The sequence below is a fragment of the Cygnus atratus genome, chromosome 27 (genome assembly GCF_013377495.2).
Source record: "Cygnus atratus isolate AKBS03 ecotype Queensland, Australia chromosome 27, CAtr_DNAZoo_HiC_assembly, whole genome shotgun sequence".
Lineage (NCBI taxonomy): Eukaryota > Metazoa > Chordata > Aves > Anseriformes > Anatidae > Cygnus > Cygnus atratus.
This window is the reverse complement of record NC_066388.1, coordinates 1,627,501-1,646,439: the sequence shown is the minus strand read 5'-3', so window position 1 is coordinate 1,646,439 and position 18,939 is coordinate 1,627,501. Positions and strand designations below refer to the sequence as shown.

The following is an 18,939-nucleotide window of genomic DNA, read 5'->3' as shown; positions in this document are numbered from 1 at the left end:
CAGGTATGAGGCTAACGGGGCAGAGATGAGAAAGGCGGCTTAAAATAAATAAAATATTTTACTGTACAAAGCCGGTGAGCGCTCAGCCACGCCTCCTCACGTGTTCTCCCGCACTTCCCTGAGGCAGTCCCGCACGCAGCTCTCCTCGCAGCTGCCGTCCACGCCCTCCAGCAGGATCTGGAACAGAAAGCCCCGCGGTGCTTTGCGGTGCCCTGGCACGCCGAGGCTTACAGCGTTACCAGCCCCGCGCAGCGGCCTGCTGGAAGGGAGCGCCACAAATCCCGTCCCGCTCTCGTCGCGCGTAAAGCCCCCCGTCAGTTAGGTCAGACACCGACTGTGGAGCGGGTGGAAGCCGGTGCTTTGCAGATGTTGCTTTACTGAAGCGGGCTCTTGCCCGTAGCGTGCTGCCGCTTCCTTTTAAGGGGGACGAGAGCAGAGCTGAAGCAGCGCCAGGTCCCCGGCTCACCTTCACCTGCCCTCCAGAGCAGCGATCCAGCAGGATGAGGCACTCGGTGGCCCCCCGGAGCAGGGCAGCTGTCACCGGCTCCGGCGTTGGGCCTCGGTCAGCGTGGACATCCCACATCATCCTCAGCAGGGCCTTGAGGAGCACAGGGAGCCTGCGTGGCATCCTGAAAAGGGAACGGGCACGTGCAGCTTGCCGTAAATCCTCTTTGCGAGCCGGGTGAAGCGCAGCCCTGCTCGGCAGTTCCGGCCACCGACGCGTGAAGCAAAACTGCAGCTGGGCTGGGAGGGAAACGGAGAAGGCGTAACACGAACGCCTGCCAGCACAGGCGGCCTGCTTAGCAGCACGGGGCTTATTGCACAGCTCTGCCGTGCAGAGAAGGTGGATTCAGCTTTTAGCCAACGCTATTTTCACCTGACTTTTTCCTGCTCTAGAAGCACGAGGGCCCAGCGTAACTTTCGGGCAAGGTTTTTTCCCCAGGAGAGCAGCAATGCTAACGATTGTTCCCTGTCGGAGAGCTTCCCCTCAAGGTTTTGGGGCCTCTTCCTCAAATAAGAGTAACTTCGGCTCTGGAAGAGCCGCATCCGTTTAGGACGCGCTTCCTAAAGCGCCTTTCACCCCAGCCCAGTACCTGGGCCAAGCGTGCTCTATGGTGCACCTCAGTGTCTCCAGGATCCCCAGCCTGGCTTCCTCCTCGGGGCCGTCGCAGACCTCCAGGTAGCCCACGATCACTCGCTCCAGCCTCTTCAGGTGCCGCGCCACCAGGATGCCAAGCCTGCCGCCACACAGCACGCGCTGAGGAGGGGGACGCGCACCAGGGATGAAGCGCGTCCCTGCGGGGCGCGGGTGCTGCTCTCACCTCCGCACGAAGGCGGGCAGGGTCCCGGCGTACACGCGCCGCAGCGCCAGGCGATGCTCTGCCTCCATGTGGGTCAGGAGCAGCCGCAGCACCTCGTCGCAGCGGGTGGGAGCTCTGGGCTGCCGCTGCCCCCTCTCCAGGACCGGCAGCAAGTCCAGCAGGCACAGCAGCACTGCCTGGGGCGGGACAGGACACCGGGGTGGTCGCCCAGCAGTCCCCCCACCGTACCAGCAGCTTCCAGCCCCCCCCCCCCCTCCCAGTTCACCTGGGGGACTGCCCCTGCCTGCGTCCCCCGAGGCTGGCCCCCTTCAGCAAGGCTGCCACCTCCTTTGAGTAGTCCCTGAAATCTGCTGCGTTACTCCTGGCCACAAGCATCGGCCGTTAACAGCCTGAAGCTACACCCGGGGTGCCCGTGAGCACTCCTCCTCGGGCCTTCAGCTGCCTGTCCCTTGTGGGATTGCTACACAACACCGCGAGGCACCGAAGAATTAGGTTCTGCTGCCCTACCTGGATGAGAGGGGCCTCTCGTGAGTAGAGGTGGTTGTAGAGGGCGTGGTACACGACCTGAGCCCTGTTGAACTGGCACAGATCAGCACCTGGCTGCCACAGGAGAGAGCTACGTTATTCCCGTGCAGCGCCTCCGCTGCCCACTTGCCTCGTGCTACTGAGCACAGGGCAAAATTGCGAGGTTAATGGAAGAACCAGGAACAGAAGTTAGGAAATCCAACAGGCGCCCAACCCCCGCCCCCTTCCTTCGAACAACGCCCACAGAGGGATCTGACTTCCCAGCCCCTCACCACGTTGAGAACGATGTGATGCAGGCAGCGCACACCCAGGATTTTGTTCTCCTCACGGTAATCGTCCGAGATGAGCAGCGACGGGGGGAGGACGCTCTCCAGGTAGCGGCTGAGCCAGGGACGCGTGACGTGAGGCAGCGTCCAGGAGAAGACGTGCTTCATGGCAGGGTTACGCTTCCAAGTGTCTCTGGAAACACAAACAGAAGCTCAGTGAATGCTGGAACCGAGGAACTCTCGTTTCCTATAACTTGTACCTCTAGGCTGACGGTAAGCTCTGATTTCCCTTCCTCCCGCCCCATTATCGGGGTGCTTGCAAAGTTCTTGGTCCCATGTTTATCAACTACTGCTTGTAACACGGGCGCTCACAGCTGCACCAGCACGCTTCCCGAAAGCTTCCAGTATTTCCTACATGGAGACCGGCCAAACACGCCACCCTCTCCGCTGCTGCCCTCCCCTTCCTACTCACTTGGTCAACTCCTGTTTCAGCAGCCCCATCACCGCCGCGAATCTCCCCTCCTCGTCCTCCTTCTTCCCCCGCAGAAATTCCGCCACCGACCCGCAGTCCGCAGCCCGAACCAGCGACTCCAGCAGCTCCCTGGCCACCGACCGAGACCTCGCGCTCGTCCAGGGCCCGTCCACGACGTGTGTTACCGCGAAGACATAGACGGGTGCTGCCACACGGCGCAGGATAGGACCCACCGCGGGGTCACCCAGAGTCTCCTCGGTCCTGGCAGCCTCCAGCTCGGCGAGGAGGCGCAGGAGCACGGCGCCCACCTCCGCCGCCCGCTCAGCGACGGCCTCGTACGCGCCGTCCTTGCCGGGCAGCTCGGCAGCCTCCTGCTGCTGCTCGGGGGGAGCCGCGAAGCGGCTCAGCGAGGCCACCAGCTCGCCCAGCGCGGCGGGGCTCACGTCCCCGAAGAGCCGGCGGCTGCCCGCGGCCTCCAGGAGCGCCCCCAGCTCGCCGAGCGCCCCGGGACCCTCGGGGGGGAGCTGGCGCTGCACCCGCTCGGCCGGCGGCGGGGCGGGGGGAGGCCGCTCCCCGGGCAGCTGCGGGGGCTGCACGAAGCCGGGGAGCTCCATGACCCCTCCTCCGGCTCCCCAAGCCCTTTAAGCCCTCCCCAAGCCCTTTAAGGGCCCCCCCAAGCCCCCCGGCAGGGAGAAGCCGCGACGCTCCCCAGCGCTCCCCTCATACACAGCCCGCCGCCGTAAAGCGCGCCGCCAAGCACGCAGCTGTCGCAACAACCCAACTGCCGTAAAAGCGGGAGCGAGTGGGCGTGGCGCGGCGTGAATAAATCAGCATGGGTAATGAGGCACCGGGTGGCGCTGCCGAGGGGCTTTTTGGCCCCGAAATGGCTCAAAACGAGGAGCAGCGAGCGCAGAGCTGTGGTGGGCACCGGTTTGAGTCCGAAAAGGGCGGAAGCGCTGGGACGGTCGCAGCTCGCCCTGACCACGGGATCAGTGGCACGGCGTTGGGTTCGGGCGCGGAAGGACCAAACCCGATCCTTCCGGTTCATAGCGCATGATGAATGGGAGCGGCACGCGGCTGCGTGACGTGTGCGCCCTGCGTTACGACGTGGCACAGTCCCTTCTGAGCGCCGGGGGGGTCGCTGGCGTCATTGATGACGTCAGTTCGGGCGTTCACGTATTTTTGGGGGAAGGATCAGGGAACATCGGGTTCACCCGTCCTGCTTCCCAGCCCAGCACTGAGCTGCCGCAGCCTCTTCTAAAACACGCCCCCAACGCCCACGCCGGCTGAGAAACCATCGGTTTAATCACTGCTTTACACAAAGCTGTGCGCTCCCTCCCAAAAACGGGGAGCTACGAGTCCGGAGGGGGTCAGGTACAAAAATACTCCGCGCAGCGAGGGGGGAGCAGGGGGGGGCGCAGCCCTGCCCGTGCCGTGGGCTCTGCCTTCCGTGGGCAAGCCCAGGCGGTGCCGGTGGAGCACGTCCGGGGGTGGCATAAAAAACGACCACCCCCCAAGACCAACGCAACGCCCCGCGAGATAAAAACCCCAGCTCCGAAATCCCGAATCCTTCGAGACGAAGCGTTCGTTCCCCCGGGACGCGGGGCCGGGCGATGGCGCGTGCAGGATCCGGCCGGCGGGGAGCGGGGCCGCTCACACCAGCTCGTCCAGGAGCGTGCCGATGCCGGCGCGGGGCTGTGCCGGACCCGCCATGGGCTTGTTGCACATGGGGCACACGCAGCGCACCTCCAGCCACTTCACCAGGCACCTGCGGGGGGGAAACGTGAGGATGAAAAACCCCGTGGGGAGGAAAGCCCCGCTGCCCTCTGCCGCTGTACTCACTTTCGGTGGAAGGCGTGCTGGCACGGCAGCACCCCCAGCTCCTCCTTCACCTTGAAATCCTCCAGGCAGACGGCACAGGTCTGCTGCGGGAGACGAGATGGGGGGCGAGGGAGGGTGAGAACGCGCAGGACCCTATACAATACTCACGCACGGCCCCACTCCTGCGGGGATGCTGTGGCCAGGGAAAGCCCAGGGCGGTGGGGCCTCTTCCCAGGTATTTCTGGCAGGGAGTTTCCCTCCCGATTTCCAACCCATGCTGTTGCTGCCAGCCACGCGGTGCTGGCACGTCCCTGTCCCGCCTCGGGGAGCAGAGGGGACCCAAAGCACCATCCCCGTGAGCCCCAGCTCAGCCCCAGAGGTGGTTCTGCGCTCACCCCGTGCACGTTCAGCCTCCGGGCATCGCCTTTCAAAACCACCTGCGGGAGAAAAGGAGACAGATGAGGATCGGGAGCAGCCGGGACTGATCTGGGCAGTGGGTTTCACTGCAGCAAGCACTGAGCTGGCAAAAGTCCAGGCTGGACGGGCAGCGACCGCGTGTCCAGGCTGCTCACCAACCACCCCGAGCAGGGCTCCTGGATCCCATCGGGATTTTGCCAATGGGAGCCAAAATGAGCCAGGCAAGGGCAGGTCGAGCTCGGGCACAGCAGCAGTGTGTCCCATCACGCTGCCTTTGAATATCTCAGGTCAGCTGGGGACGAGGAGCATCAGCCCCTGCTGCTTCCCCACCTGCCTGCGCCCACCTCCCGCTCGGCCCCAGATCGATGTGTGTGTGTGTGTAGGAAACAGCCATGACTTTACCTCCTTGTACCCGAATCTCTCGCTCTGAGCCTGGTGCCGCAGTTTGCTAAAGAGGGAGAGAAAAAAGCACCGTGAGCTTTACGGCACCCTCAAGAGCCACCTCTGAGCAGCACAACCCCGAAGTTTCAGGAGGCACCGGGGCAGCGCAGCCCTGCCCAGCCTGCTCGGCCCAGGGACAGGATTTGGGGATGAGCTGTGCTGGGGCAGGACCCGGTCCCGCAGCGCCTGCGGAGCCGGCAGGAATCGGCAGCAGGGAGCGATAACGGCCGGCAGCCCCGATTGTTTGCCTTAGGAAGTCGTTGGTGGCGCAGGAAGCGCTCCATTTCCAGCGCTCGCCCGCCGGCAGCTCCCAGCCCCGCCGCGACCTTGGCCGAGGCGAGGGCGCTGGGGAAAGCCGCCTCGGAGAGAAACCCGGCGAGGCACTGGGGGGGGGGGCGGGGGGGGGGGCAGGGGACCGCTCGCTTGTTGCCTTTGCTCCTCCTCCATGCCAGGCACCGAGACGTCCTTCTGCAGCCCCCCAGAACGGCTGAGAGATGCTGAGGATGGCAGCAGAGAGCTGGGGGCATCCCGCAGCGAAGGGCTCGAGGCCCACAGAAACGCCAGCTGCTGCCTCCGAGTTTAAAAATAGCCCTGCCTGAGCAGGGAGGGCAACGCGAAGACATCCTCCGCCGCGCGGCGCCGCTCCTCCCCCTGCCCGACACAATGCGTCCCTCACGCACGGGGCCCTGGAAAGCAGGAGCCCCTTCCTGCGCTTCCTGCCCTGCTCCGCCGCGGGGACCACGGGGGCTGCGATCGCGCCCGGCCCCGCTCCGGGGTCGGATCCTCGTGGCGAGAGGCTCCTGCGGTGTGGGACGCAACAATGGGGCGCGGGGAAGGGCAAGGTGGAGGCACCTACGGGACTGGGATGGCCCCGGGGGACGCCAACCCGCTGCCACGGCCCCGCGGAGGGTGCCCGGCTCACCTGATGAAGTAGCAGCAGAAGATGAGGCTGAGCACAAAGACGAAGATGCCGGTGCCGAAAATGACCATGTAGATGTTGAGTGGCAGGTCCTGGAACGTGACGGGGGGCATCGTGCAGGGTTTACTGGTATAAATCAGGCCCAGACTGCAGGAGCACCCTTGGGGGAGGAAAGAGAAGTCAGCGCTTAGAATGGAAGAGGAGGAGAAGAGCCCCTGGCAGCAGCGCCAGCGCTGGCTGCGGTCACCTCTGCGCTTCCGCGGTCACAAAACCCTTTTGCAGCAGCACGAACGTGAGGCAGAATCCCGGTGTCTGGAAGGAGAGGAGGCCCCGGCCCCAGGCCTCCATCTCCACACAAATACAGGGGAGCCAGGAGGGGATTCAGGGAGGGATGGAGCTTGCAAAACCAGAGCAGCCGGCGCCTGTCAGTGCTTGGCGGGAGCCAGGAGCAGCGCCGGGAGAAGCACCGGGGCTGGTGCTGGGTGGCACGGAGACCAAATCGGGCAGGAGGGCATCACACAGGGGTGGTGGCAGCACGGGGAGAGCGGCGGGGTGCCCGCCCAGCGAAGCGGGACAGGGGCACGGGGAAGCACCAAGCCCACTGCCCCTGCCGCTCCCGGCAGCTGAGGCAAAGTCGGAGTCTGGCACCGAGAGAGCGCTGCTGCTTGTTTCGGAATGGTGCTGACCCCACAAAAGCCGGAGCTTTGATTTCCCATCGGATCTGGCTCACACGGGACTTCAAAGGAGAGCGGAGGCCCCGTCTGTGCTCTGCGGAGCATCTGCCCTTGATGCGCAGCGCGGGAACAGAGGGTGCCGGGCGAGCTCATCAAAAAGCTCCTACAGAAACACTTCTGGGTTTAATTACAGCCCGCTAAAATCCTCCGCCTGTTTCTCATGAGAGGATGAAAATTGCTTTCCACCAGGACAGCAGAGACAGGAAGGGAGCCCGGCACGGCGCAAGAAAGCTCTGCACGAGCGGCGAGGTCCCCGGGGAGCAGCAGGGGCCGGTGGTGCACACCCATGCCCCCGTGCAACGTCGTGCTCCCGGCTGGGCTTCTGCCGGGGGTCTGCTTCCTCACGCACGTTGAATTTACTCTGAATTTACACGTGGTGTGCTGGCCAAACCCTGCGTGGCTGGAGAGAGGCACCCGGCTCTGGGATCTGTGCTTTGTTGCTGTGTAGCACCAGGCAAAGCGCCTGGGCTGTAGGAAATGGGGTTTTCCCGCAGGGAGCCGCTCGCTGGCCTCCTGTCATCGCTGGACACGCTGCATCTGCCTCCTCACCCACACAGCGGGAAAGGGAGGATTTGTTTGTCGGGTCCTGCTCTCCCAGCCTTCTGCTCTCAAGACCACCAGGTGCAGAGGAGGACAATAAGTTTTGGTTGCTTTTTTTTTTTTTTTTTTTTTTTTTTCCCATTTCCCTACTGGAAATGATCGAGAAATGCCCGGAAAATAGAATTAGAAAAAAAAAAAAAAAAAAAAACCCACACCACAAGTCAATGAGGTAATGCTGGTGTGCGTGGTGGGGCACCACTCAGCAGCCGTCGACGGACGGAGGTGGCAACCCCTGAGCACCGCCCCCGGACCCCGTGCCCCTCGTGTACACCCAAACCCACGGTCCCCGCTCCCTGCCCAGCTGTGCAGGGACTGCTCCGTGTTTCGTGCCCACGTTCCCCACGGGTGGCCGTAGCTGTGCCTAAAAGCCCCCCTGCACGGGCACCCGAGGGGCAGCAAAAGCAGCAGCGGGGGGAAAAGGCGAGGTGGAAGAAGAGAAGCCACAAGTCCCGGCCCTGTACCGAAGAGGAGCTGGTCTAACACGTCCCCGCCAGCCGCAGCACAGCTGGCAAGGCTAATTTTAGGCTCACCAGCTCAGCAAGGCTCATTCCTGCTACGGAGGCTTTCCAGCCCTCACTGCTCCGGGCAGCACGGCCCCGGGGCAGAGCCACGGGCTGGGAGGCGAAGCTGCTGCCAGGGGAAGCCCTCGAGCAGCGGGTCCCAGGGGGGAGATGCGACCCCCTCCCCAAACCTGCGTCCTCCCGACCCTGGCCGGCCCCTTCCAGCTCCCCCCAGCGAGAGTTCAGCAGCAGGGTGGGCGCTGGCTCGGCTGTGGTTTTAATTAGCACAACCCCCTTCGCCTGACAAAGGCTTTCATATTTTTAGCTCGAGAGGAACAGAGCGAAGCCGGTTTTAATACAATGAAGGCCTGAGGGGCACCAACCCCAAACCGAAGCAACCCGTGTCACCAGCGTAAGTCCACCCGGGACCAGTTTTACACCTGAAGCCAGGAGCCTCGAAAGCGGCGTGCTCAAACAATTATTTAGTTGAAAAAGGAGAAAAGAGGGGTCGCTGGACATCTGCAGAAGGGCTACAGACACACGCTGACTTTCCCCACCCTTCTCCCTGCCAGAAGGACGCTCGGGGAGGCGGTGCGCCCCGCCAGCAGAGTGTTTTCTCATGCCAACAGCAAAAGCTCCCCTGTGTAAGCAGGAAAGGTGCAGTCCGACCTGTCGGGGCACTGGGGTTGCGCCACCTCCTCCTCCAACCCCGGCAGATGCCGGCAGATTTAGGCCGCCCGGCGGATTTAGGTGCTGAGCTGGCCCAAATAACAGCGCACACAGTACTGACCCCATCCTGCTCCCCCGGCCAGGATTAACTCCTCTGGGACACGCAGCCGGGAGCAGGGACGCTTCTCAAGGTCCGAGCGATCCGTCTCACTGGCCTGGAGAAAAACTACAGGGGAAAACCAGACGCCTAACTGCGTCCCCGTCCGATTACAGCCCTGATGCTGCAACACCACCGGGAACGCGCCCGAGAGCCCCAGGGATAATTTCTGCCACCAAACAACCAAAGAACGGATGCACGGTCCGAAAAATGCCCCCCCACATCCAGGTCTATGCCCTGCAAAGTGCCAGGCTGAAGTCAGGAGGCCCTGCGGCATCCGGGGTCGACCAGCACACCTTCCACCACCGTGACACAGCAGCGTGCAGGATTTGAAACCAGGACAGACACAAGCTCCGCGCGGGCACGGGGTTTTTGCTGAGCAGAGCTTCTCCCTCACCCCAATTCTTGTTCAATACAACAAATGGAAAACTCAGCAGGTCATTAAATAAAACCATTCTTTCCACTCCCACACAAAAGCCGTGGGCTTTGCATCATGAAATTGAATGCAGCTTCCATGTAATTTTTGCTGTGATGCAGGAATGGGCTTCCTGCAGAAGTCTCCCCTGCGCCAAGCGGCTCGCAGAGGGGGATAGCCAGGTCCCCGCCAGACCAAGTTACCTGCAAAGTGCCTGGCGACTGCAAAGTGCCCCAAACTACAGCTGAGCAACAGGAGGAGCTGCGATGTGAAAGAGGAGCTGCAATTCCAAGCCAGCACAGCGCATTCCTTCTGTTCAGACGTTTGGAATATGCCTATTAATGGCGAAAATTTCATTTCTTTACTGGGCATCGGACTTACTCACGCCACCGGCCCCTGGTTCTTGCAAGGGTCCTCAGCAGCACGCAGCTCAGCAATTTTGCTGCACTCTGCTGATGTGAATACTTGTGGGGTCAGGGCTCGAAGCCAAGACGCCCGAGCCAGATGCCCACGGGCAGCCTCCCAAACCCACGCCTTGGCCTCCGCACAAGGGCGGGCTCTGTCCTCCGAGCCCTGGGGAGCCGGGGAGAGCTGCGGCCGCTCGGAGCCTCTAAAAGCCCCCAGCTCTTACCGGGGATGTTTCCCTGACGCTGCCAAGTTTGCATTTTCTGCTGAGGAGCATTTAGAGCACCGAAGGAACTCCCTGCCCTCCCCACGAGGCCAGGCTAACTGCTGCTCACCCCCCAAGCCGCATGAGAGCACCCGAGGTGCGCGTTGCAGGAGGGGAAGCCACCGGTTGCACGTTTAGCTTCAAAGGCCGCAAACCTTTCGCAAATTAAAACAACCCGGCCTTTGTTGCTGAGGCAGGGCTTTGATGGTGGAATTCCCAGCGCAGCTTCCCAGCTCCTTACTCAGAAAGAGAACCACTTCGTGCTCAGCCACCCCCCCCCCGCCACGGGCAAGCTCAGCGCCACGTTCCCAGGGATTTTGGGGGGCTGGCAGGAGAGCAGGGGGCCAGGGCCCTGCCTGGGGGCCCTCGGAGCGATGCCCACACCACCGACATGGACACACGGGTGGGGGGCTTCGCTCCCACCACCACAACCAGCCCAGCCGCCCCCTGGCTGGGGCTCGCTGCTGGGGAGCTGGCGGCTTCCCCTGGCCCCGGGGGGGGGGGGGGGGGTGACACCGGGGGGGACCTCACAGAGCACAGCACCCCCTGCCTGGGGGGCGAAACTTATTGGGGTGCTTGTTGGAGGCTGCCCGCTCCCCAGCATTGGTTTCCCTCCAGCTCCCAGGAGGGGCAGCAGCCCCCCGACCCCAAAACCCCCCCCTGACCCCCCAAACCCCCCCGACCCCCCAAACCCCTCCTGCCCCCCCAACCCCTCCTGTCCTCCCCCCGACCCCTCCTGGCCCCCCTAAACCCCTCCTGTTCCCCTCCCAGCCCCCCCAAACCTCTCCTGCCGCCCCCCCCAGGACACCCCCAAGCCCCTTCCCGCCCCCCCCCAAGCCCCCGGCCCCGCTCTCACCGTGGCACCACTGGAACGGGGGCATCCGGGAGCCGCTCCGCGGGGCCGGGCCGGCTCCGCCGTGCGCGGCTCGGGGCCATGGCCGGGAGCGGGGCCGGGCCGGGCGCCGGGGAACGGGGCCGGGCCGCAAACCCCGCCCCGGGCCGGGCCCCCAACTCCCGGGGCCGCCCCCGAGCTGCGGGGGGAAACCGGCGAGGGGCTCCGGGATCCCCCCCCCCCCCCCGGGCATGGGGAGGCCGCTGTCAGCAGCACCGGGCTGGGGCCCACACGCAGCGTGGGGACCCCTGGGGCGTGGGGACCCCGGCCCCACGGAGCCCCCCCCGGCCCCAAGCAGCTTCCCCTGGGGGCAGGCTGAGGGCTGGGGGTGTGCGGCCCCCAGAAGGGAAAGCTCCGGGCAGGAGGGCTCCAGGAAAGCTGGGGAGGGTCTCTCTGTTGGGAAGCGCAGGGATGGGACGGGGGTAATGGCTTTCTACTAAAAGAGCGGGGATTTAGGTTAGATGTAAGGAAGAAATTCTTCACTCTGAGGGTGGTGAGGTGGTGGCACAGGCTGCCTGGAGGAGCTGGGGGTGCCCCATCCCTGGCAGTGCCCAAGGCCCGGCTGGGTGGGCTTTGGGCAACCTGGGCTGGGGGCGGGGGGTTGGAATGAGATTATCTTTAAGGTCTCTTCCAACCCAAACCATCCTGTGATTCTGTGCAGCAGCCCTTTTGGGAGCCTTGCTGAAGGCGCTGAGCTCCCAGTGTCTCTCAGCCTGGTGCAGGAGGTTTTGGACACCATCAGCATCCCCAGCCAAGCCAGGAAGCCTGCAGGTGACCGTGAGGGCAGCAGGACTGACAGTGCCTGTGCCAGGGACAGCCGTAGGGTGGGCTCTGTGCGCCCTCCTCAACAGCCACCCAGGGGATGGGATCAGGCAGCTTGGTGCCACCAGGGGCTGGGGCTGTGCTGACCCCCCGAGGTCTGGGTGCTTCCCACACTACACCCCGATCTCCCAACACAGGTGCCCGGCCACTGCCAGCACGGGGTAGGGCACAGCACGCCTGTGATTTTACTCTCTGGCTCAGTTTGCTGATCCCCCAAACAAACTCTTCGCATCCAGAGCCTCCCTGATCCCAGCTTTGTCAGCCAACAGCCGCGCTCTGCATTTGGGTCTGACTGGCAGCAGGCTGCACAAAGGGAGCTGCACGGCAGCAAGGAGCACAAAGGAGAACTGCAAAAATCAGGCAGGAGGCGATCTGCAGCCCCCAGGACATTGCACAGCCTGCAGCCCAGCAGCAGGGGCAGCACACACACAGGATGCCACCACAGATGGTTGCCCCGGCCGCTCTCGCTTGCCCATCCAGCCCTTCTGCAAGTGCAAAGGCAGCTTTTGCAGGCCCTGGTGGCCAGCCGGCCTTTCTGCGAGCCTGGTGGGTAGCTCCGTGTCTGCCTGCCTTCGGGAGACCAATATCGCCACCTCCTGATGGATGCTGACCTGGTGACTGCCAGCCCAGCTCTGCTTCCCAGCAGGAGCCCACCCTTCCTCTTTCTGTTCCCGCAGCTGGAAAAAAGGAGTGTGGGGGGGGGCTCAGCAGGGGCACTGGCCACCAGGAGGGCTGACAAGTCCTGGCCCGAGGATCTGGGAGGATTTGGGCCCATCTCAGCCCAGAACACCCAGGGCAAGGCTTTTCCACCAACTCAGATCCCAGCCTGAACAAAAAGTCTGTCCCAAAGCACACAAGGGGTGGCCAGACTTCTTCCTTAGCGCTGTCTTTATTTTCACAGGTTAACACTAGGCATGGAGGACATCCAAACACTGTGACAAAAGGCCTGTTTGCCAGAGCCCACACACCAGACCTAATTCACGTTGCTACACAGACCAAAAACAAATGGGAAACAAGAGAAGGAACACACACAGCTTCAGTCTCCTGGGAGGGAGGGACGGGACCGGCTTGGCAAATGCGTCTGCCACGTGGGAGAGCCAACCCTTGAAGGCTTCCTGGAGCCAAATCGGGAAGGGAGTAACCTGAAACATGGGGCTGAGTCCCTCCAGAGGCATCTCTGAGCGAGCAGGCTGGGAAGGAGGCGATACGTTAGGCCTACCTAAGTGCCGAGATTGCAGGTTGAGGGCCTAGACTTTACCACTAGGAAGAGCTCGCATGTCTGGGGACCCCCCCTCAGCTGAGGGGGGGGGGCCAGGGCTGGTTGCACGGGACCCATTAGCTGCCAAGCATCTGCACTGGGAGGAAAGGCCTACCCCTACCACACAGCAGGCACCAGGGGCAGGTGGGCGCCATACACACGCTGCTCCCACCGCACAACCCCGCTCGTCCTCCATCACGAACTCCTCTTCAGCCTCAGGGCATTGTCCAGGGCGACCAGCTGGCGCAAGAACCCCCGGTTGGGGATGATACCGCGGTGGTCCTTCACCGTCTTTATGGCTTCTACAAGGGGCATGTGGTGGCGGATCATGAGGTAGGCGAGGACCAAGGTGGCCGACCTGCTCACCCCGACAGCACAGTGCACAAGGATCCTTCCTGGGGGCAAAACACAGGGGCTGTGTCACAGCAGACCAAATATCCCAATTAAAAAAAAAAATTGAAGAGGACCCAGCAGTTTGTCATGGTGTGTCCTGGCACTGCAGTCAGGTGTGCAGCCTCCAGGGTCAGATGTAGGGCCCCAAGTTTAATGGGAGTGTGATGCACTGAGGTCCTCCTCTTGGCAAAGGGTGCTAGTGCATCAGGATCTCCCAAAACAGTCTGAACAGGAGCTGGTCACAGGCTGATGCTGAGATTTATGGGGCCAGTAATCTAATTTAGCCCTCCTCCTATTTGGAGCAGGTGGTCCAGAGCAGAAGACACCATACCAGTCTAGAAAGATGTTTTCTAGGATGCTGAGCAATAGGATGTTGATCCAGCTTTCCACCCACCAAAGGGAGCTTCTCCCCTCCCTGCTTCGTCCCACCAGTCTTTACCACTGACCTTCATTCAGCGCCTGGTGGATGAAGTCAGCTGCAGGGTAGAAGTAGGGGCTCATGTCAAAGGAAGGAGAGTCGTGGGCCTCGATGCCCAGGTAGCGGATGCCCGTGCCCTCGTAGTACTCAGCGCCCCCCCTCCACTTGCTGTGCGAGGCGTTGAGGATGTGGGTGATGCGCAGGTGGGCCAGCTCGCGGCGGTTGGCTGCTATATCTCTGCAGGGAGGGAGGAACAGAGCAGAGATGTGCAAGTTTAGAAAAGTTCAACATTAAAGAAGATTTCCCAAGGACGGTGTAAGGGCTGTCCTGGTCAAACATTTTCATCAGAGGGAAAGGAAAGATGCCAGACTCAGACTCCAGAATTTTAAGTCAATGTCACAGACTCCTTGGGCACACCACCTCCACCCGCCCCCCCCAAGCAGCTCTCCAATCTCTCAGCACAGCTGTGCTCACATCCGTCCTCCTCTTCCGACCCATCGTGTCCTCCTCTCCCTCACATTTCCAGCTTTCCTCTCCCAGACCTCTGCATTTCAAATACCCCTCAGCCCCCCATTGCTGTCCCCCTCCGATACATACTGATCGCCCAGGTAGAGGCCTGGCCAGACCTCATCGGCATGGTTGCAGGCTGTCTTCCCCGTGTACAGCAGCCTTTCCAGCTCGAAGACGCTGAGGATGGGGTGGTTGTTGCGCTCCTCCCGCGAGCCCCGGCTCGGCGACCTGGTGCCGTTCCTGGAGAACCTGGACAGGAAAGCCATGGGAGCTGCCGAGACCCACAAGGCATACCTGTGGGTTCGCGAAGGCCGGAGGGGGGCCGGGAGGTCTCTTCTGCTGCTGCTGCTGCCACCCACGGTCCTGTTACAGAAGCAGAGGAGATGCCGTTAGAAGAGCCGGGGACCTCTCGCTCCAGCCCTTTTGTAGAAATGCTGGCCCGAAGCAGCCAAGCCTGACCTTCCTGGCGAGAGGGCTGTGTCGAGCCAGCTTCCCAGCGGCTCCCGCTGTGAGACACGCTCACCTGCGCTCCCTTCCAAGAAGCAATGCTGCTGGGGAGCGGCTTACGGTGCCAGGGCTGGTGAGGGAAGCTGGAGAGGCAGCCAGATTGCTGAGTCTCCGCGGGCTGAGGTTTTGCTCCAGCCCCATGAGTTGGGTTGAGGCCATATTGGCAAGAGGTGCTCTGTACAGGACCACCTTCCTTCTGAGCTGGCTCGGGGGCTTTGCCTGCCAGCGGGACGATGCCAGCTCGAGAACTGATGCTGCCAACCTATGATCAGAAGCAGTGAAAGGCGGCCAGCTCTGGGCAAGCCACCAGGATCGGGGAGGAAAAACCCCAAACAGGTGGAGGATTCCATATGGCACCACGCAGAGTCTGGCTGGGGCCCAGACTCCTGTGGACCAGGCACAAAAGCCTGCGGGGAGGGAGAGGCAGCGTTAACCCCTCTGAGCACAGCAGTCCTGCTGCTGCATTTGAACACCCAGGACAGGTTTGGGGTGGGAAAGAGTTAATTTCAGGGGATGTGAGAGCCCGTTTTACAGAGCCCATCCTCTGGGACACAGCTCTGCTCTCAGCCCATTAGATGATGCCGATACTTGTCAGGAAACCTCCCTGCCCAGCCTCGGAGCAGTGACAGTCCCTGCGGCCAGGCAGTAGGCAGAGCCCCCTGGTTTTGCTCACTGGCTGCTGCCCCACCGGCTTGAAGAAACCCCTACACGAGCAGATCGTTTCCCTTCCTGCCCTGGAGGGGCTGGGAGGTGTCCAAAACGCATCCCACTGCAGCCACCCAGCGCTGGCACCCTTGGGCCAGCCGGGCTGGCTCAGCTCAGCCTGCCTGCTCTGCCATCTCGCCCAAGGCGCCGGCCAGCAGCCAACGGCGCAGAAGGAAGAAGCCTCCGGCCATTTCTTGGCAATGAACGGAGGAGGAAAACATTGCAAGGGCATGAGGCAGCTCAAGGGGAGACCAGAGACACTGCACGTCTCCCTCTCTCCCCTGTTCTGCGGGGGGAGCAGCTCAGGCCCTGCCTGGCACCCTGGGGTGCTGCCCAGGCTGCTCGCCCCCAGCACAGAGCACGGGCCACCTCCCCTGCCTGACGAATTTTGGACTCCTTCTCACTGGGCATTCCGACTTGGCAAAACCCACCTGGACAAGGCATTTGGCACGGCCGCGTGCCGGGCCCTTAAACCTTGGGTGACCTTGGCTGCAGCACAGCCACACGCCACCAGCCCCGGGCAGCATTAGGGAACAAGCAGCAGGGGGGTCTGAAAAACCACCACATCCCCAGTACGAGACTGTAAAGAGCCAGACAGACCCTCGTATTGCTACAGCTGGCTGGTAAAACAGCAGCCCGGACCTATCACGGGATGTAGCTCATGAAACCTCAGGCCCAAAGCTGGCCTCCAGCATTCCACCCCCCCCCAGCACACCACCACGCCAGCCCCCCCAGGTGCTGCAGGGGAAGAGAAACTGCCCCCGTCCATGTCCTCCGAACAGACCCCCCAGCACTCCTGGCACCCCAACCCCTCCCAAGCACCACCTGCATCCCCCCCTGCGGGTGCCAAGCCTGGGGGGGCTGGCTCCCCACTCTCCCAAGCAGGCTCCTGGCTGTCCCCGGAGCCCCTCTGGCAGCCGTGCAGTGCTCAGAGGGAGGGGAGAACCAGCCAGAGGCTGCCTGGGCGCAGAGCAAGCTCCGAAGAGGCATCGCCGAGCGAGCACAGGCTGCTCAGCCCCGCACGCTCACGGAGACAGACAGACAGACACGGGGAGGAAGGAGACGCCCCCCCCGTACTCTACCTTTGCGAGGGCTGAGGCTTCCCTGCTCAGAGCGAGGGTGGCAGGCAGATCCAGTCGGCCATGTCTTCCTGCTGCTGCCGCCGCCGCTGTAGAAAGGCTGATGTATGAACATCTATTTTAAGCCATGACATGTCCAGAGGCAGGTTTGTTTATATCATGCTGTGCATGGATGGCTAAGGGAGGAACGAGGGAGACGGGCACAGAGTCAGAGATCGCATGCAGGCATGCACAGGCACACACGCAGATGCCCATTACTATGCAGACGAAAACAGCAGCAACAACACCACCACCAAAATACCGCTGCCAGCTTTGCTTTCACTCCTCCTCCAGCAAACCAAAAGCCACAGGCATGCAGAGAAGGAGAGAAGAAAAAGCCGATAAAGTGGTGCTGATGACATGGTTACCTACATCGTAACTCTGTAGCTGTCTCTAGAGGATGCTCTTTCATTTCTTTTTTATAATTGACCCTGTCCAACCCCCTCACTTAGGGTCAGTTTGGCAGAGCCAGGGCTTGGTGACATTTTCTTCGTTTGCTAAGAAAATAAGCCTGGGGGTGGAGATGCGTGGTATCTATTTACAAATTCATGGCAAAGTCAGGGAATACCTTTTTTTTTTCCTGGAAATAAAAATTCAAAAAATTGAAGCTTTTTGTTTTGACATTTTCTAAATGACACCATTCATTTCAGAAGTGCTGCAATATTTTACTTAAGCATTTTCCAGGCAGAATATTCTCCATCCCCTTAGAAGTGCTGGCATTCAATTTAAAAGTTTGACTCAAATCAGAAAGTTGGAGTGTGGTGGGAAAAACAATCTGAGGAAGAGTCGAAACACGCTGTTCCAGGCCAAACGACACATCCTAAGGTTTATGGTGTTCCCTGCCTCCCTCCGATTCAATTAAACAGGAACGTTTTCTGTTTTGTTTTCAGCTGGACTTGTAATCGTCTCAGGATGCAACCTCAGAAGCTTTGGGCACAAACTCAGCATCACCACCAACCTGTCCTGTCCCGTATACCGGGTACAGACGTGGGGAGGTTTAGCTGGGCATTTCCACAGCCAGCACGGACTGCGCAGGTCCTGGGAGTGCAGCCTCAAAGGGGCTCATGACTTCGGGCACATCACAGACCTGGGCATTTTTTCCCCATGGTGCTAAATGAAAGGACAGTGTTAGAGCAGTGCAGTGAGCTAACAGCATGTGCAGGCTTGTAAGGACTTTGGACACACCTGGAGGACTGATCTCAGCCTTCACTGTGAAGTTTTGGATATAGCTTTACCCTAGGAATCCACAACAGCCCAGAAGCTGGAGGACGTGCCCAGGGAAGGCATTTGGGATGCGCCCTGCTCTTTTCCCAAACAGTAACTGCCGGCTGCTGTAGGAGCAGGGTACCAGGCATGAGGGACTCGGTCTGTTCCAGTCCTTTTGCACCTTCCGAAATATTCACCCAGTGCTAACAAGTCCCAAGAGAGCCCCGCGCACAAGGCGAACAGACCTGTGAGAGCGGCAGGTCCAGGCAGCCCCCACACCCCTCCTGCCCACCACACTCACCCGATCCTCAGGGAACCCAGGCTCCAGCTGCCTCCGTCCCAAACGCCCACTACCAAGTGGCTGCGCTGCACGAGCGCCCCAGGGGGACTGGCTCCACGTCCCTCAGCCACACACCAAGGAATTGCAGTCCCAGTAGTCTGAAAAACATGCTTCTACACGGAAGCGCCTACAACCCTCATCACAAAAGGTTAAATCTGCGTAAGAAAAAACCAACATGAAATAAAATTAGACGGATAAATGTTTTGGCAGAGAGTTGCCCGCAGGGAACTTACTGGCCATTTAAACAGAGGATTAGTAGTTGGTATGTTTTTACTCCAATAATAATACTGGAATTGCTTTGTAAAGCAGCCAGAAGTCCCCAGCAAAGCCAGTGACTGCTTCTTCGATAATGAAATCTCAGACGCTTTGGAATGCCTGGGCAGCTGCAGCAAGGAAAAGTGTCAGCAATCTGTCTTTTTATAAGGGAAGTTTCTCAGACACACAACTGACCTCCCTGACTCGCCTCCTCTCCTTGTTTTCCATAAACATCGGTGTTGTAGCAGAGACTGACTCACTCCTTGCTCCCTGACAGCATTTATCAGCTCAGTGTGTCCCTTCTGAAGCACCTGTCCTTGAAGGCAGGAGGCGACCCAAAGCACTGCAACGGGTCCGCAGGCTCGGAGGGGGCACAAACACCGCTGGGGGGTTGAAACCTCTCTCCCACCAGCGGTGACCCCCAAAGCTGCTCCCCCGGGAAGTATCCAGCTGCAGGACCAGCCCCAAAGATGTCCTGCAACCCCGCTTTCCTCTGAGCTTTATCACCCCGTGATGCTGAGCCCCCTGACTGAGCAGGGCCATTGGTCCTGGGCAGCTAAAGCACAGCTGTGGGCACCCAGGAGAGG

At 61.3% G+C, this 18,939-nt stretch overlaps 3 protein-coding genes and 1 non-coding gene across 9 annotated transcripts; 1 reads left to right on the top strand and 3 right to left on the bottom strand.

The window, feature by feature from the left end:
* Positions 1-39: 39 nt before the first annotated feature.
* TTI2 (TELO2 interacting protein 2) lies at positions 40-3,317 on the bottom strand. Of its 3 annotated transcripts, none has more exons than XM_035562835.2 (7): positions 2,586-3,317; positions 2,120-2,306; positions 1,830-1,922; positions 1,323-1,498; positions 1,122-1,238; positions 467-629; positions 40-177 (listed from the first exon to the last, which is right to left on the bottom strand). In XM_035562835.2, exons 1-7 carry the CDS (start codon positions 3,197-3,199, stop codon positions 97-99), a joined length of 1,431 nt encoding a protein of 476 aa, XP_035418728.1. In that variant the 5' UTR covers positions 3,200-3,317; the 3' UTR covers positions 40-96. The 3 variants fall into 3 exon arrangements, with proteins under 3 accessions (XP_035418728.1, XP_035418726.1, XP_035418729.1); XM_035562833.2 differs by having other exon boundaries at positions 1,095-1,238; positions 2,586-3,313; XM_035562836.2 differs by lacking the exons at positions 40-177; positions 467-629 and adding an exon at positions 996-1,032 and having other exon boundaries at positions 2,586-3,315.
* A 301-nt stretch (positions 3,318-3,618) lies between these two features.
* Positions 3,619-3,713, top strand: LOC118256127 (small nucleolar RNA U13). Its single transcript, XR_004781148.1, has one exon. It is a non-coding gene; the product is annotated as a small nucleolar RNA U13 (small nucleolar RNA).
* A 154-nt stretch (positions 3,714-3,867) lies between these two features.
* Positions 3,868-10,893, bottom strand: RNF122 (ring finger protein 122). 3 transcript variants are annotated; one of them, XM_035562731.1, is made up of 6 exons: positions 10,785-10,893; positions 6,187-6,343; positions 5,226-5,271; positions 4,802-4,843; positions 4,428-4,510; positions 3,868-4,353 (listed from the first exon to the last, which is right to left on the bottom strand). In XM_035562731.1, the coding sequence occupies exons 1-6, from the start codon at positions 10,807-10,809 to the stop codon at positions 4,239-4,241; spliced, it is 468 nt and encodes a 155-aa protein (XP_035418624.1). In that variant the 5' UTR covers positions 10,810-10,893; the 3' UTR covers positions 3,868-4,238. The 3 variants fall into 3 exon arrangements, with proteins under 3 accessions (XP_035418624.1, XP_035418625.1, XP_035418626.1); XM_035562732.1 differs by having other exon boundaries at positions 4,428-4,507; XM_035562733.1 differs by lacking the exon at positions 10,785-10,893 and adding an exon at positions 9,462-9,588.
* A 1,624-nt stretch (positions 10,894-12,517) lies between these two features.
* Positions 12,518-18,165, bottom strand: DUSP26 (dual specificity phosphatase 26). 2 transcript variants are annotated; one of them, XM_035562739.2, is made up of 5 exons: positions 18,059-18,165; positions 16,516-16,688; positions 14,309-14,584; positions 13,740-13,948; positions 12,549-13,295 (listed from the first exon to the last, which is right to left on the bottom strand). In XM_035562739.2, the coding sequence occupies exons 3-5, from the start codon at positions 14,485-14,487 to the stop codon at positions 13,096-13,098; spliced, it is 588 nt and encodes a 195-aa protein (XP_035418632.1). In that variant the 5' UTR covers positions 14,488-14,584; positions 16,516-16,688; positions 18,059-18,165; the 3' UTR covers positions 12,549-13,095. The 2 variants fall into 2 exon arrangements, with proteins under 2 accessions (XP_050571728.1, XP_035418632.1); XM_050715771.1 differs by lacking the exon at positions 18,059-18,165 and having other exon boundaries at positions 12,518-13,295; positions 16,516-16,811.
* Positions 18,166-18,939: the final 774 nt, after the last annotated feature.